At 43.0% G+C, this 16,172-nt stretch overlaps 1 protein-coding gene across 1 annotated transcript in view; it reads right to left on the bottom strand.

Moving 5' to 3' along the window:
- The window catches only part of LOC124795275 (glutamate receptor 1-like), a 504,894-nt gene that overhangs the window by 205,234 nt on the left and 283,488 nt on the right, over positions 1-16,172 (bottom strand). The window contains exon 4 of the mRNA XM_047259221.1: positions 14,822-14,951. Coding sequence (XP_047115177.1) covers positions 14,822-14,951 — 130 coding nt within the window. The remainder of the gene's footprint in view (positions 1-14,821; positions 14,952-16,172) is intronic.

Genomic DNA, 16,172 nt, shown 5'->3' with positions numbered 1-16,172 from the left:
CAGCGGTCTCGGCCCACTACGACGTGCAGAGATATCCCGGCTGATCCACACCAACCGACCGACTGCCGCACACCGACAAGCCGGAAACTATAAGCACCAGACCAAAGATAGTACAAGGTGCGAATATCAATACACACCGCTGCTGCCACACGTAGAAAGAGGAAGAACCACGGCATAACTGCAATAGCCGTGGGAAACCAAATGCAGAGTAACAGTCAAGGTTTAAACCAACGCACAAGCCGTGGCCAGCATGGCTCAGTGTTGTTTACACATCGAGATGGTTCCGTTAGACAAGTCCTCCTTGAAATTGCGGCACTCGGGTATACTCCGGTTAGAGTTTGTAACCTTCCTCCTGATGTCGACGATTCGTTTCTTAAAACAGCTTTGCTTCCGTCTGGAACAATACGACATATCCGATGGGAACGCTGGCCAGCACAACATCGCTTCCAGTGTTATAATTGTATCCTGACTGTGGATATGTGCATTAAAAAGAATATTCCTTCCGCAACTTAACTGTTTGTGGTTACCGGATCCATGTTACGTATGCAGGGCAAGAAACGAAAGCGGTCAACTCAGATCCGATTGCCCGCGCCGTTCTACTGTTCTGACATTCTCTTATCAAAAACGTCTTCCATTAACATTAGCAGACATAGTGTCTTCGCAGTCTACTGACAGTAAATCTCCAGCTTTAGGCGATGTTGGGGGCAACATTACCTCTACTCGTCGCGAATTTCCACCCTTACCGGCCCGCCCCGGTGCGGCCTCTGTCCATGAGGGGACGACGGCTCCTGCAGCGCAAGTCAAACGCCGGCAGACTGAGGGCGGTACAGATTTCGAGAGCGTCCCTCTCCAGTCTCGTTCTTCTGATACGGCGTTGACAGAGGGTTTACATTCTGGCGGTAATGAGTTGTCTACTGACGTTAATTGTGATTCCAGTATTACCAGAGATCATGTAGCTGCTTCTGTTGATGTTGAAATGTGCGTTGTATCTGCGTCCCCCATTTCACCTGTAGACGCGACGGTTCCCGTGAGTTCCGATGTTCCCGCAGAGACGTTGCTAGGTGGCCAGTCTTCACAGTGTTCCAGTGAAATACCACCCCTCCTCCACGCTGAGACGGTGGGTCAACGGGATTCTACGGGTTCTCATCCTGATGATCAAGTGATGGAATCCGACAATGGCACTGCATTACCAGTCTCTTCCGTACCTGCTGTTGCTGTAAGTCGTTCTGGGTTGTGCTCCCCGATTTCCGGTGAGTGCAAGGAGATGGCTCCTCTATCAAATCGGAGATCTACGTGCCCCCAACCCTACCACATCAAGAGCATTTGTTTTCACGGAGTGGTGTGAAACAGCGTTTTCAACCTGCACGTGCAGCGGCGCGTCGTAAAAAGATAAACAAGGATATCTTGGCTTCCGGTGAAGAGGATTAGAATTATACCTTCTTTCCACCGGCTCCGGACGTTGAGAAGGGCGTGATGAGTGCACTTTCCTTAGTGTTGTTTCATTGACCTAACATGTGCTAACGGATGCAGGCATATACGTTTCTAACCGTCAATGTTAATAGGATATGTTCCCAATCATGGTTTGCTGCATTACGCCAGTTTATTTACGATTCCCAAGCTGATATCGTGTGTTTGCAAGAGGTGTTATTTGATGTGTTTTGTCTTCCTGGATACTCTGTTTTTCAATGTCGCGCCTTAAAATTCTACCCGTATGGCTTTGGTTTATAGAGATGGAATCCCAGCTGATGGACTTCGAAACACTAGATGATGGTCGCGGTATAGGCTGTAGTTTTTATGACCTCACCTTAATTTTTCTTTACGCTCCGTCTGGATCCGATCGTTCACCCGACCGCGCGCGGTTTTATAAGGAAGAAGTTATTTATTTACTCCGATGGAACCCACGGAAAGTTTCGTTGGGGGGGGGGGGTGCGATTTTAACTGCGTCTTTCGTCGTGTAGATCAAAAAATGTTCAAATGTGTGTGAAATCTTATGGGACTTAACTGCTAAGGTCATCAGGCCCTAAGCTTACACATCACTTAACCTAAATTATACTAAGGATAAAGACACACACCCATACACGAGGGAGGACTTACTACTATTCTTTCTTTAGATGGTCGTGAATGGTCCTCCCAATCTCATATCATGCGTGAACTTTACCGGTACTTTTCCGAACTTTACAATGAAGTGGATACAGACGGTCTATCGTGTGTTGATTCTACCTTCCTCTTTGATAGTGTTGTTACGCCAGCTCTCCAGGAAGAGGTTTTCCTCTGTATTCCATCGCGATGATATACTTGATATTGTGGCTCGTTCTCCCACCCACAAATCGTCTGGCTTCGATGGCCTTCGCAAAGAATTTCGTATTCGATTTTGGCCCCTGATAGGAGATACGATAGCTTCTATGGTTCAAATAGCTCTGAGCACTACGGGGCTTAACTTCTAAGGTCATCAGTCCCCTAGAACTTAGAACTACTTAAACCTAACTAACCTAAGGACATCACACACGTCCATGCCCGAGGCACGATTCGAACCTGCGACCGTAGCGGTAGCGCGGTTCCAGACTGCAGCGCCTAGAACCGCCCGGCCACCCCAGCCGGCTTAACTTCTATGGTGAATGAAGTATTCCACAGAGGCCTTATTCCGTCCAGCATTAAGGTTACTGAAATTGTGCTGATCCCCAAGAAGCCGGGACGTTTGCGTGTGGATCAGGTCCGCCCGATAACCCTCTTCAACTACGATTATAAAATAGTGGAGCGAGCGGTCAATAGCAGACTATGGGTTTTGTTGGCTACCGTCATCGCTAGCCTTCAAAGTTGTCTTCTGGTTCGTACTCTCCTGACTCCCGTTACTGAATGTCGTGATCTAATTTCGATTGCTTCCACCATTTCCGTGCCAAGCGCTGTGCTTTTCATTGATTTTCACCATGCGTTCAATCACGTTAATCATGGATTTCTCATGTGAGTATTGACGATGTTGGTTTTAACGATACTGCATGACGGTTGTTTAGCTCTCTAATTACTGGTATTCGGGTGCCCATTGACTTAAATAGCCATCTTACTTCCCCCATCGCGGTGTGTCAGAGTGTACTTCAAGGGAGTCCATTATCTATATCGCTCTACGTTCTGTTTCTGGAACCCTTATTGCGATCTATAACTGTTCGTTTGAGTGGCTGGTCGCTGTTGGGAGAAAGATGTACCGTTGGGGCATATTCTGACGACGTCATGGTTCTTCTCCGTACCCCTGATGATATACCGCTGCTGAAGGAAGTTTTGGATTCTTTCTGTCGTCTTACGGGAACGTAGGTTAATGCCCAGAAATGTCGCTTACTCAGTTTGCGATGATTTGACGCTGTTGAAATTCCATGGGCTCTGAAGGTCACCCGACATCGATCGTTAGGTGTTATAATTGACAGTTGTCCACTAAAGATGGAAGTCTGTCACGGATAAGATTCAGGGAGAAATCATTAAACACGCGCGTCGCTCTCACTTCTTCATAAGGACCGGGCCATGGAAACGTATGTGTTAAGTAAGGCTCATTTTATTGCACAAATCTTTCCACTTCCTCCGTTGATGTACCGCAAGTTGCAAAGTTTAACTGGCTGGTTTTACTGGCGCAAATCCATATTTATTGTGCGTTATGGGGGTCATAGCGCGCCCCCGTCTGCTGGGAGGTTTGGGCCACCCTGACATTAGAGTTAAGGCTTCTGCCTTATTATCCGTTGCACCGTTTCAACATGTCTAAGCGCGCCCCCCACCCCAGTCATTACAGCTCGCCTTCATGACTGTATCCGACCGGCCATTTTGACACCTCCAGTAGATATTGGTAGGATTAGTTATAAACTAAGGCACGTTAAGGACTTCTTTCTTGAAGTCAGTTATTTAGGAGTAAATATCCTTTCCTAAGGGAATCTCCCCCAAAAAATGCTGTTATGCGGCTGACTAATTTGTCATAGCATTCCCTCTGTGGAAGCCCTGTCACCAGAAACGAACTGGAAGATTGAAACTTCCTGGCAGATTAAAACTGTGTGCCCGACCGAGACTCGAACTCGGGACCTTTGCCTTTCGCGGGCAAGTGCTCTACCAACTGAGCTACCGAAGCACGACTCACGCCCGGTACTCACAGCTTTACTTCTGCCAGTACCTCGTCTCCTACCTTCCAAACTTTACAGAAGCTCTCCTGCGAACCTTGCAGAACTAGCACTCCTGAAAGAAAGGAGCTGCAGAGTGAAAATCTCATTCTGGGAACTGGAAGATTGTTTCGTCTAACGTTAGCCTCCCGATTTTCACGGTGGAAGTGACGTCCTCGTGGTACCAAGCTGTTCATGATATTGTACGTACCAACGTGTAATTTTTTTCGGATTGGCCTCAGTGTGACGGATACCTGCAATCGTTGCCATGAAACTAAAACATTATATCATCGATTGATCTCCTGCAGTCATGGCCATTGGCAATGGCTTCACCGACAACTGGCTTTTCTTCTCAGGACGCCGGAGGCGGCTATCTCGGGGGAGATTCTCGTGCGTCCCGATGCAACTTTCTTTCCCCGATCGAAGAACAATGACATCATGTGGCTTGTTGGACATTATGTCCACTACGTGATGGTGAGTGGATACGACGCAGATCCGAGTGCCATTTCCCAATATATGCCCACTGCACATTGGACGTGGCTCAGGATGCCACGTTATAGAGAGCTTTTTCTAATATGCTGTATCTTATTTTTCATCGACAAGGAGTAGGATGAGCTGAAATCCCCCCCCCCCCCTTGCCCCCCTTTTTTTGTGGACACTGTTGTATGGATTTAAATGTTACACGATTTAGAAGTGACGGAGGAGTAAAGGTGAGGGCACGTTAAAATTAACTCCCTATTCCTTAACTTACTTTTTCTTATTTAACCCTTTTATGTCGAAATGATTGTTGTTCTATTTCTAATTGATTGCCTTAAATAAGTGCTTTGGAGGGAGAAAAAAAAGCAATTAGCGTTCGAGACGCGTATGAAAAGCTTGTGTGAAATGATGGTTCGACTCCCGCCCGCTCTTACTTTTTAATTTACATACTTTTCGTCACTGGTCATATTTAATTTAGGACGTTTTAGAGGTAATATAATATAAAAATCACGTATGTTTCCATGAAGTCTTAGTGAATGTCATGTTATCTGAAAAAAAGTGGTTAGAAATTGCGCATAGCAAAAGGGTCGTAGATGAAGCGACAGTACGAATCTTGCCGACACTTACTTTTTTCATCACTGGTCACGTTATTTAATTGATATGACATTTAAAAGGTAATATAATAAAACAAAACCAAGTGCGTTTTCATAAAGTTGTAGTGAATTTCGTATGTTGTTTGTAGAAAAAAAGAATTGGCAGAACACTTAGAAGGTGCAACGAGTCTACTAAAGAGTGCTTCCACCCTGTTTGTCCGCCCTATTCTGGAGTATTGTTCGGGTTCTCGGGTCCGATCCCCGGCGGGGTCAGGGATTTTCTCTGCCTCGTGATGACTGGGTGTTGTGTGCTATCCTTAGGTTAGTTAGGCTTAAATAGTTTTAAGTTCTAGGGGACTGATGACCATAGATGTTAAGTTCCATAGTGCTCAGAGCCATTTGAACCATTTTTCGGAGTATTGTTGTGTGGTGTGTTATCCGCATCTGCTGGGACTGACGGATGTCATCGAAAAAGTACAAAGAAGGGCAGCTCGTTTTGTATTATCGCGAAATAGGGGAGATAGTGCCACAGACATGATACGTGAATTGAGTGGCAATCATTAAAACAAAGAATTTTTCGTTTGCGACGGAATCTTCTCTTAGAATTTCAACCACCAGTTTTCTCCTCTGATTGCGAAAACATTCTGTTGGCACCTACTTACATAGGGAAAAATGATCATCACGATAAAAGAAGAGAAATCAGGGCTCGCACAGAAAAACTGAAGGGCACGTTTTTCCCGCGCGCCGTTCGAGAGTGGAACGGCAGAGACACAGCCTGAAGGTGGTTCATTAAACCCTCTGCCAGGCACTTCATTGTGAATAACAGCCGGCCCCTAAGGACGAGCGGTTCTAGGCGCTTCTGTCCGGAACCGCGCTGCTGCTACGGTCGCAGGTTCGAATCCTGCCTCGGGCATGGATGTGTGTGATGGCCCTAGCTTAGTTAGGTTTAAGTAGTTCTAAGTCTAAGGGACTGATGACCTCAGATATTAAGTCCCATACTACTCAGAGCCATTTTTAATCTCTCAGTGAACAGGAGTGTAAGCGTACTTTTCATCAGATGTGTGTATCATAAATGCTCCAACGTCACTATTTCAGTGATAAGCTACACTATGTGGTGAAAAGTATCCGGAAACCTGGCTGAAAATGATTTAAACGTTCGTGGCGCTCTCCATCGGTAATGCTGGAATTCAGTACGGTGTTGTCAACCCTAGACTCTGATGACAGCTTTCACTCGTGCAAGCATACGTTCAATCAGGTGCTGTAAGGTTTATTGGGGAATGGCAGCGCATTCTTCTCGGATTTCTCGGAGTGCTGCACTGGGGAGAGGTATCGACGTCGGTCGGTGAGGCCTGGCACGAAGCCGGTGTTTCAAAACATCCCAAAGGCGTTCTACAGGATTCAGGTCAGGACTCTGTGCAGGCCAGTCCATCACAGGGATGTTACTGTCGTATAACCACTGTGCCACAATCCGTGCATTGTGAACAGGTGCTCAATCGTGTTGAAAGATCCAATCGTCAGTCCCGAACTGCTCTTCAACAGTGGGAAGCAAGGAGGTGCTTAAAAAATCAATGTCGGCCTGTGCTATGACAGGGACACGCAAAATAACAAGGGGTGCAAGGCCCCTCCATCAATAACACCACTGCCTCCGAATTTTACTGTTGGCATTACACACGCTGGGACATGACGTTCACCAGGCCTTCGCCATAACCACACCGTGCCATCGGATCGCCACATTGTGTGCCGTGATTCATCACTCCACGCAGCGTTTTTCTACTTTTCAATCGTCCAATGTTTACGCTCGTCACTCCAAGTGAGGCGCCGTTTGCCGTTTACGGGCATGATGTGTAGCTTATGAGCAGCCACTCGACCATGAAATCCAAGTTTTCCCACCTTCTGCCTAACTGTCATAGTGCTTGTAGTTGATCCTGATGCAGTTTGGAACTCCTGTGTGAAGGTCTGGATAGATGTCTGCCTATTACATATTACGTCCCCTTCAGCTGTCGGCGGTCTCTGTCAGCCTGACGAGGTCGGCGTGTATGCTTTTGTGCTGTATGTGCACCTTCACATTTCCACTTCACTATCGCATCGGAAACAGTGGACCTAGGGATGTTTAAGAGTGTGGAAATCTCGCGTACAGACGTATGACACAAGTGACACCCAATCGCCTGACCACGGTCGAAGTTCGTGAGTTCCCATAGCGCCCCATTCTGCTCTCTTACGATGTCTAATGACTGTTGAGGCCGCTGACATGGAGTACCTGGCAGTATGTGGCAGCACAGTGCACCTGATATGAAAAACGTATGTTTTTGAGGGGTCCGGATACTTTTGATTACATAGTGTATCACTCTTTATAATTCAACTATTTAAACTTTTAAGAAATGTTGGATTGACAGAAATTTTTTGTCTGCAGTTAGTTACTGCTACATTGTCTTTTTTGCTGTAGAACAGCCAGTGAACAATCGGATACTGCAGCTGATCCTATCTGACAAGTCGTTTATGCACGTTGTCAACATCAAAGGTGCCCTGCAGTTATAGGTCCAACACATTCGACACCAGGAATTTGAAACTGACTTGTCTTAACGGATCAATATTACGCAAAACTACAAAAATTTTCAGTCTTGGTCGCACTTTATTGCTTATGACTCTGATTACGTGTTTAGGCTAACGGCCATCGTCGAATCGAATGCTTTAAAACATCGGTACAGAGAACTTCGTCAAATAGTACATACTCATATGGTGTATAGGTGCTTACTTTGTACTGATATTTTAAAGTATTCGATTCGATGATGGCAGTTAGCCGAAACACGTAATCAGAGTAAGAAATAATAATGTGCAACAAAGACTGAAAAACATCTAAACCGATCACAAAGTGCAAGTTCCAGGACCTATATCGAAGAGCTTCAAGAGGCCATTATAACTATCAACCGAATTTAAAAACTTCAAATGCTGTTACGATCTACTCGTTAAGAGGTGAAATATTAAGTTAAAATTTTAAGAAAGTAATTTACAGAAACTGTGCTTATGTCTTGACACAGCTGACTCACTATATTCATCCAGTATTTTGGGATGAGAGCGACTTGCCGAAAACTCTACAGGTAATTTCAAATCTCTTCAAATTTTTTTCTCGCTAACATCGCTCACAAAATATAAGTTTATCTCTTACCATACTTTCTCTGCCCATGCCGTAAAACTTCAGCAGCAGGCAAGATTTTTCAGTTTATTATTAATACTATCTGACAAAGTAGGGGTTGTTCGGGTATTCGTTTCGCCAATTTTCTGTTAGAGACGAAAGTAAAAATAAAATAACTGTGTTTATAGTGAAGCATCGAAAAATATTTCATTTCCATATATTTGTGAAAACACCACTGAAATTGTGAAACAGCCGTACTATGAAACTTCCAAAATGTACAGATGTATAAGTACAACATCCATATTAAGAAACGTGATCCCGGACCGTTTTTGTACATTGGGCGCAGTTGCTGTCTCTCTGTAGATGGCTACTGCTTTCGCCTGCAACCGTTTATGCTTCGCAACTGAAAGCTGTCAAAAGTACTGCCAGATTTCATGGATTTCTTTTATTTAATTCGGCTGTCCGAGTTGTTGGTACCTTGATACAATTTTGTATGTGCATTCAGCAGCATGCGTGTATTGCGAATAGAGATAGTACCATAGAAGTAATAAATTGAAACGTCATGCATGATGAGACAGTTTCTCACGCATCTCACTGCTTGGGACGTCGTATCTCCTGAACTATAGCAGGTACGTGGTTCTTACCCCGACAGCGATTGTTGCCTGACAGTAAGGGATGTGTTTACCAAATTTGGTTGACACCAGTCCAGTAGTTTAGGAGAGAATATGATGCACGCATACGTACATACATTCATTTTTATAATATGTATGGAGGACACATGTCAGGTGTTGGTAGTAATGCATAGAAGGAATATTATTAAATATGTAACAGTTCAGGAGTTTGCCAGGAGGGGCGGTGTTCTGAACTGAACAAATTCAAAATTCGTTTGTTTATGAGATTTTTGTGTAGCATCGTGTGTAACTTCTCAATTGTTTGATATCAAGTGAATTTTGTGACTGATAACCGTTTTGTGGTCATCTGTTGTGTAAAGAAAGCTCCAGATATGAAATTTTTATTGCCTTGATCGCAAGTAGATACACTGGATTGCTGGTTTCGGCAGGGCTAAGCTACCATCTTCGGATCCTCAGTTTACACGTAATAAAATCATGCTGTGCAATAAACCGCACGTTTGTTTTTGTATCATCGTAGCGTACTCATGAAGAAAAGAGAGTAAACCATTACAAAAGATAATTGTGTCCTCATGGCAGCAAAGAGTCATAAAGGTGGGTACCATCAAGAAGTGCCGCAGGTGTCTGAGTTGACTGCCGGCAGTGAAAACTTCTTGTCTGAAGCTCTCTTTATTTTGAATTCATGATCGCCCTCCAGCTGATAATGACAGGCATTTATAATCTGTTCTTGTATTTTCAAACTTGTTGTAAAACAAATAAACCCAACTCTCAGTTAATCGCTCCCAGGCTCCAGTACTGCTGCCAGTTTTGCTACACACTGAATGAATGAATAACTAAATCAGTAACATTCAAAATAACTAGACAAAAGTGTAAAAACTATTCTCTAGCGTTTTTGGCGGATTAAACAGTTTTCAAAGTAAATGTCTTATACATCTGAAACAAAAAGTTCACTACAAATGATTTAATAGATTTGACTTACAGTAGTGGGACGTGGATGTTCAAATATGAAACCATGTACAAAATTACTGTTGTTGAACGAGAAATGAAGACGTGCATCTTGGGAATTGCTAGATTGCTTAAAACAGATTGATCTGGCAATAAAGTGACCTGAAAGGAGCACTGATAATCGCAATGAATATTAAAGAGGGGTGGATGAGATATGTAGCCAGGGAAATATATCATTTAGGAACGAAAGTTCTTTTCTCAATTCAGTGAGACTGGAGAAGCAAGGGACGACGACCAACCGCAGTAGCTGGCATGGGTAACACGTGTGCCTAAGGCTAATTGCGGAATGTCATGGTAAAGCTTAAAGCACTCCTTTTTCCTACACGAGTTGTTAAATGTCTAGTGACGGTAATGAAGATAGGCAAAAATATTCGTTAATTTATCGATGTGGAATTAAGTGCTTTAAGTGGTTTATACGGAAATGGTTTACATATTTTGACCATTTTAATACTGACAGTATTTAACGTATCCTCCCTTGTACCACGCTTGACACCTGTGAATGAGTTTTCGTTCTACTACAAGAAAATTCAATCTACCCATATCCGCTATTTCATCACTGTTCAAAATATAATTTAATGACTTTTTGAATTTTTCACTTTTAATAAATTACGTTGTTTTCTTTGCACTTGTGTTCATATTCATGAAACGCCGCTGTTGATGCACTTGAATAAAGTATGTGATTCGTCACCACTGGTCAATTTAAACCACGTGGTTACTACAAAGTGTCGCTTACATATCACCATCTACTTACTAACATCAGAGGATACACACAGTCGTAAATAAAGGTGAAGTTGTTCACGGATGTTACCAGTTGACTAAAGGCTGTAAAGCAACAAACAGTAACAGTTTATCGTGATCGCACCTATTAGCAAACGGAATATAGTTCTTAAATGTACTTTCCTGTACTGATGTATGATATCTTTGATGTTCCTCTCCCACACAGGAATTTTTTTGATTTAGCCCGCAAGACAGGTAGCCTAACGACTCATCGTTTAGGCATATACGGGTTCAGACAATGGAATTTTTATTGTGTATTCCACTTTGAGGATAAACGTGAGCTGAGCGAGCTATTATTATTTGACGCAATTTGATTGACAGCCATATATGGCTATGTTCCAGTGGAACATGTTTCTATATTTTACTTTTTAACAATAGTTTCAGGTTTAATCTGGTATTGGCTACAGGGGATCATTTGTAGGGTAAAGTCTTATAGACTGCACCATATTATATATGGTGCCACTAACATATGCAGCAAACTACTCTGCATGGTAATGCCGTATATTAGACAGACTGTGTATTAGGCTGTATCAAGTTGTTGTTCATTAACAGCTCGACAAACCAGTGACAATTTTGCCATAGAGCGGTTAAAATTTATCTTGTGCTCTGAGAAAGTAAATATTTCTTGCGAAGCTAAGCATACGTACATTTCTGGATATGTAAAGTCTGTCTGTAATTTGTATGAACATAATCGTACTTGTTCAGTAGTAATATTCAACATAAGCATTTAAAAGCACTCTAGTGTCTGTGCAGAAAAAATTAACTTTAAACAGCATAGCATCGTCTTAAAATTGTACCACCACGTTTCTTACACACTGTGCCTGTGCATTTTAAAATCATTTTTGCTATATATATTTTATCCACCTATTCTGTACAGCAACTAATCTACCAACATATTGTAATGCTGTATGTGTTGCTTGTTAGAACTTTAGCTACTGGTATTAGAGTAATCATGCTTTGCCTGTTTACACACACCAATAGTCGTTGCATATTTTAAGCCTTTTGCACCTCATTACAACAAAGCAGCTGACAAGTGGCTTCACAAGATCTTGACAGCAAGTATTTCTGAGCTGTTAGAAGATCCATGTGGTAGGGCTGAGACCGTACAAAATGCTGTGAGTGTCTTCTCCAAAACTGGAATCTGACGTATCGATCCACACGTTTGTTGGTTTTCGGATATCATGCTAATTAAATTCAATACTTGATCATGTGGCAGAAATGAGTTGGATGAAATGAGTGAATAGACAAGTCAAGAACTTCCACGAAAATCAGACTAATCGAAATTTTACACTCCTGAATTCCTCAGCTCCCACAAAACGAACCTGTAGTAGGAGAGTGTTAGTAAGCCCACAAGACATCTCTCCTATCTCTAGTCTACAAAAAAGAATAAGAAACAGAGCAGCAGCGTCTGCTGTTGAGATCATTCGTAGTCCTTAGGAGAGGCTCCTCATTGACAAAGAATCTGAGAAAGACAAAGAGAGACTAAGAAAACTAAAACCGGTAAAATGAAAACTGGTCACAGGTCTTGGAGTTGGTTCTACAAGATCTTCGAAATTTACCAAGATGAATAAATTAAGTTCGTCAAATGTTGTGTACGATTCCATACCCATTGTGCGAAGATATTGGGTGTTCAGTGTAATTGCAGAAGTAGCTTAATGTTTTACATAATGGAGGCGTATTTTAGCAGTACGAATTATAACAGTGGCACAATTAAGAAGTCCTGCTCATGAATTTTACTAGTTTGCACCTCTGTCTATTGTGTTATACGCTTTAAATTGAAGAACGTTTATTTTCGATATTTTCGACGTATGTGTCTGAGAGATTGGTCTACACATTATTAGTATTACATTTTAATAATGTACGATGGCATGCTGAGAAATAATATCTCCGAATTTTTCTGTGGAAACTCGGAAAGCTATTAAAACAAAACAAATGTTATTAACATTCTACATCATTGTTTTTCATGTCTATATATTGTTTGCTCAACACAGTCACTCTGGCATCGAGTATATTTCTCCCAGTTTTCCTCACTTCTGCCTTCGGAGCTCCACAACAATCGAAGTGAGGTGCTTGGAGGTATTCTTTAAGTTTTGGAAACAGATGAAAATTCGATGGACCAAGTCGGGACTGTTGGTGGGAAATCGGCGACTCACGGGCCGGGTACTGCTCGCGATTGGTTGCAACGCTGCCAGCGGAAGTAATTTGTGGGAGGGAGAGCAAGGCGCTGCAGTATTTTGCAACGGATAGTTTTAAGCTTGCTATCGTAAAAACATTATAAGTGAATAAAAAACATTCATGGTGCATAAATAAAAGTAAACATGTGAAGAAAGGCTCAATATAAATGAATTTACCATCAAAAACGAACGATTTGAGGCTCTGTCAATTGTCGTGGCGTATCGGGAATTGGGTTAATACGTATCGCTGTGTTTCCCCATAAACGTTAAACGTCAAGGATCCTATAGTATTGAGTTCATCGTTGCGTCACGTGAGGATTCGGCTCATTAGCTTGTATTAGTATGTGACTCACCTCAGGTGTCACCAAAGATTGCCCATGCCTGGATAGAGTGAACGCAAGGTGTAGGGTTGTTGCATATGTTACAGTGCTCGTGTGCTATCTAGTATTGTCATGCTGAAGGAGAGGGTCCCACGTGTGAGGACGAAATCTATTACAGCATGATGTCCCTCACGTTCTGCCGCAGTTACGTCACACACCACCATGTTACACGCTACAATTCGGAGGCGTGCGGTGGCAGAGGGCTGTAGGTATGTAGACATTAAGAATAAAGGTGCAGAATGTCAGTAACATTGGTTTTATTTAAAAGTCTTAAGTCTCTTCACAAAAAAATTCAGAGGAAATATTTTTCAGCACGCTCTCGTATATTAGACTTCATTAAAATCATAATAATGCTGAAAGTGGTACAATTTGAGACTTTATCCTACATGACTGTTGGTAACGTCTGTGTGGAAGAATCCGACCAGTACTGAAGAATAAAACATTAATGCAAATAACACAGCCTCAGCGGTGTCATGAAGTCTTTTAGTCAATAAATTACATATGTAAGCTATCGTAAACTTTAAATGTAATTCTGTCAGAGACGTCATAGGACTTGGAAGAGCAACTGAACGGAATGAACAGTCACTCGAAAGAAGAATATACGATGAACATCAAGGAAAGGAAAAACAAAGATAATCGAATGTAGTCGAATCAAATGTGCTGATGCTGACGGAATTAGATTACGGAACGAGACGCTTTAACTAGTAGACAAGTTTTGCTATTCGGACAGCAAAGTAACTGATGATGGCCGAAGTAGAGAGGATATAAAATGCAGACTGGCAATGACAAGAAAAGCGTTTCTATAGGAGAGAAATCTTTTAGCATCGAATATAGATCTAAGTGTTAGGAAGTCTTTTCTGAAAGTGTTTGTAGTGAGTGTAGCCATGTATGGAAGTGAAACATGGACGATAACCAGTTTACAGAAGAAGAATGAAATGTGATGCTACAGAAGAAGGCTGAAGATTAGATGGGTAGATCACATAACTAAAGGATAGGTACTGAAAAGGATTCGACAGGAAAGAAAGGAAAGACGTAAGTGACACAACATAACTAGAAGAAGGGATTCGTTGATAGAAAACATCCTGACACATCAAGCGTTCACAATTTTAACGCTGGAGGAATTTTTGGGAGGTAAAGTTCGCAGCGAGAGACCAAAAGATGAATACAGTTAGCAGATTCAGAATGATTTAAGCTGCAGCAGTTATTTGGAGATGGAGAAGATTGCACAGGGGGAAGACCAAGAGATGAATACAGTAAGCAGGTTCAGAATGATTTAAGCTGCAGTAGTTATTGGGAGATGGAGAAGCTTGCACAGGACAGAGTAGCATGGAGAGTTCCACCACACTGCGCTTTAGATTGGAGTCAACAACAACAACAGCAACAACAAGCTTTAAATGGAAAATGATAGCTTCCTCCCCCCCTCCACCCGCCTCCCGCCCTGCTCGAATTTCTTGGAAAACCCACAGATTCTCCCTTAAATCATAATCTATGTGCATTGAACTAATGTGTTAAAGTGGGACGCAGCTCACCGTCGTTGGAGTCGTACAGGTAGACGACGCTAGTCCAGCCGTAGTACCTCACCACGTCGATGATGGCCTGGTGGTAGTCGGGCCGCATGCTGAGCGCGTAGTCCAGCAGGCCGGATGTTGGGGCCAACGCCTGGAACAGACAACGAGCAGTACGTTCTAGCTGGCAGTGGTCCCCAGGGACAAAAACGAAAAGTATTCGACTGTGCTAGAGTCATGGCTCTAAACGATTTTAGGGAAATAATCTCTATCATCAGTACCCGACCACATTTTAGTGGTTATTAGGTCAACTCCACCTTCGCCAACATAATAACAGTACGCTGTCTTGGGAGAAATGCATGGTAAACACTGTGCTGTCTTACAACACACTTATTCAAAATCACTTTTTGATCGTTAATCATCTTCACAGTGGAATAACACTGTAACAACTTGACGTATAATACATGCTAGCTAACATCCACTGCAGTCTTCAGAGCTCTGAAGGCTTTCTGCGTGTGAAGTTAATGTCAGAAGGCATATACAGGCACAGTTTTGTTCTGAGAACTCTGTGCAGTTCACCAGATTCACTACAGTCAATTTTTACTTTTCTGTTTAATTCTTTTTCTGCCAATCCAGTGTTTGCAGTCAGCACTTCCAATCTGCAGTAAATTTGTGATACTCAGTTTCTCCGGGTGTATTTGTTGATCGAACAGTCCACGGGTACTGCCGGTTCGTGGTGTCCAACGGGCACAATAATTCGCGATCTGACATGTCACCAACGCCAGGCGTGCTAGCTCTAGAGCGTGGGACCGACTTATATACCATGCCTCGCGAGCAGCTCCCTCCGCGGTCCGCGCCCGCGCCCGCGCATCGGCGGTCGCGGAGACGCTAGCGTCGGCGTCTATGGTAGCACAGGTTTACGTTCTCTGTCCGCCCTGGCCTCCAGATACTTCTATTTGTTGATAGTTTTCTTAATTAAACTCAGTATTGGTTCATAAATTTTGCTGAGATTACAGCCACATTCTCGGTTGATAAGATTATTGCTCGTGCGAATTTATACGACCTCCCTGACGAAACTTTCCTAGTATTTGGAAGTCTATGCCCGGATCATGGTTGATTCGTAACCCATCACGTCAGTCTCGAATAAACAGTACTCTGCCACTGGTGACATGTTGGGATACGTTGGGTGTGCCTCTGGTGTTCTCGGCAACGATCTTCGACGGTGCCCTCTGCCTGTCCAATATGTGTCTTTACACATTGGCACAGAATCTGGCGTACGCTGGCCAACCGCAAACTGAGACCATCTTTGACAATTTAGAATAATGCTCGTGTTTTACTGGATGGGCACTCGGTGCTTCTTCAGTATGTGTCCGAT

This window comes from Schistocerca piceifrons, chromosome 4, assembly GCF_021461385.2.
Source record: "Schistocerca piceifrons isolate TAMUIC-IGC-003096 chromosome 4, iqSchPice1.1, whole genome shotgun sequence".
Taxonomy (NCBI): domain Eukaryota; kingdom Metazoa; phylum Arthropoda; class Insecta; order Orthoptera; family Acrididae; genus Schistocerca; species Schistocerca piceifrons.
The sequence above is the reverse complement of the archived record's forward strand: the minus strand, read 5'-3'. Positions and strand labels throughout refer to the sequence as shown.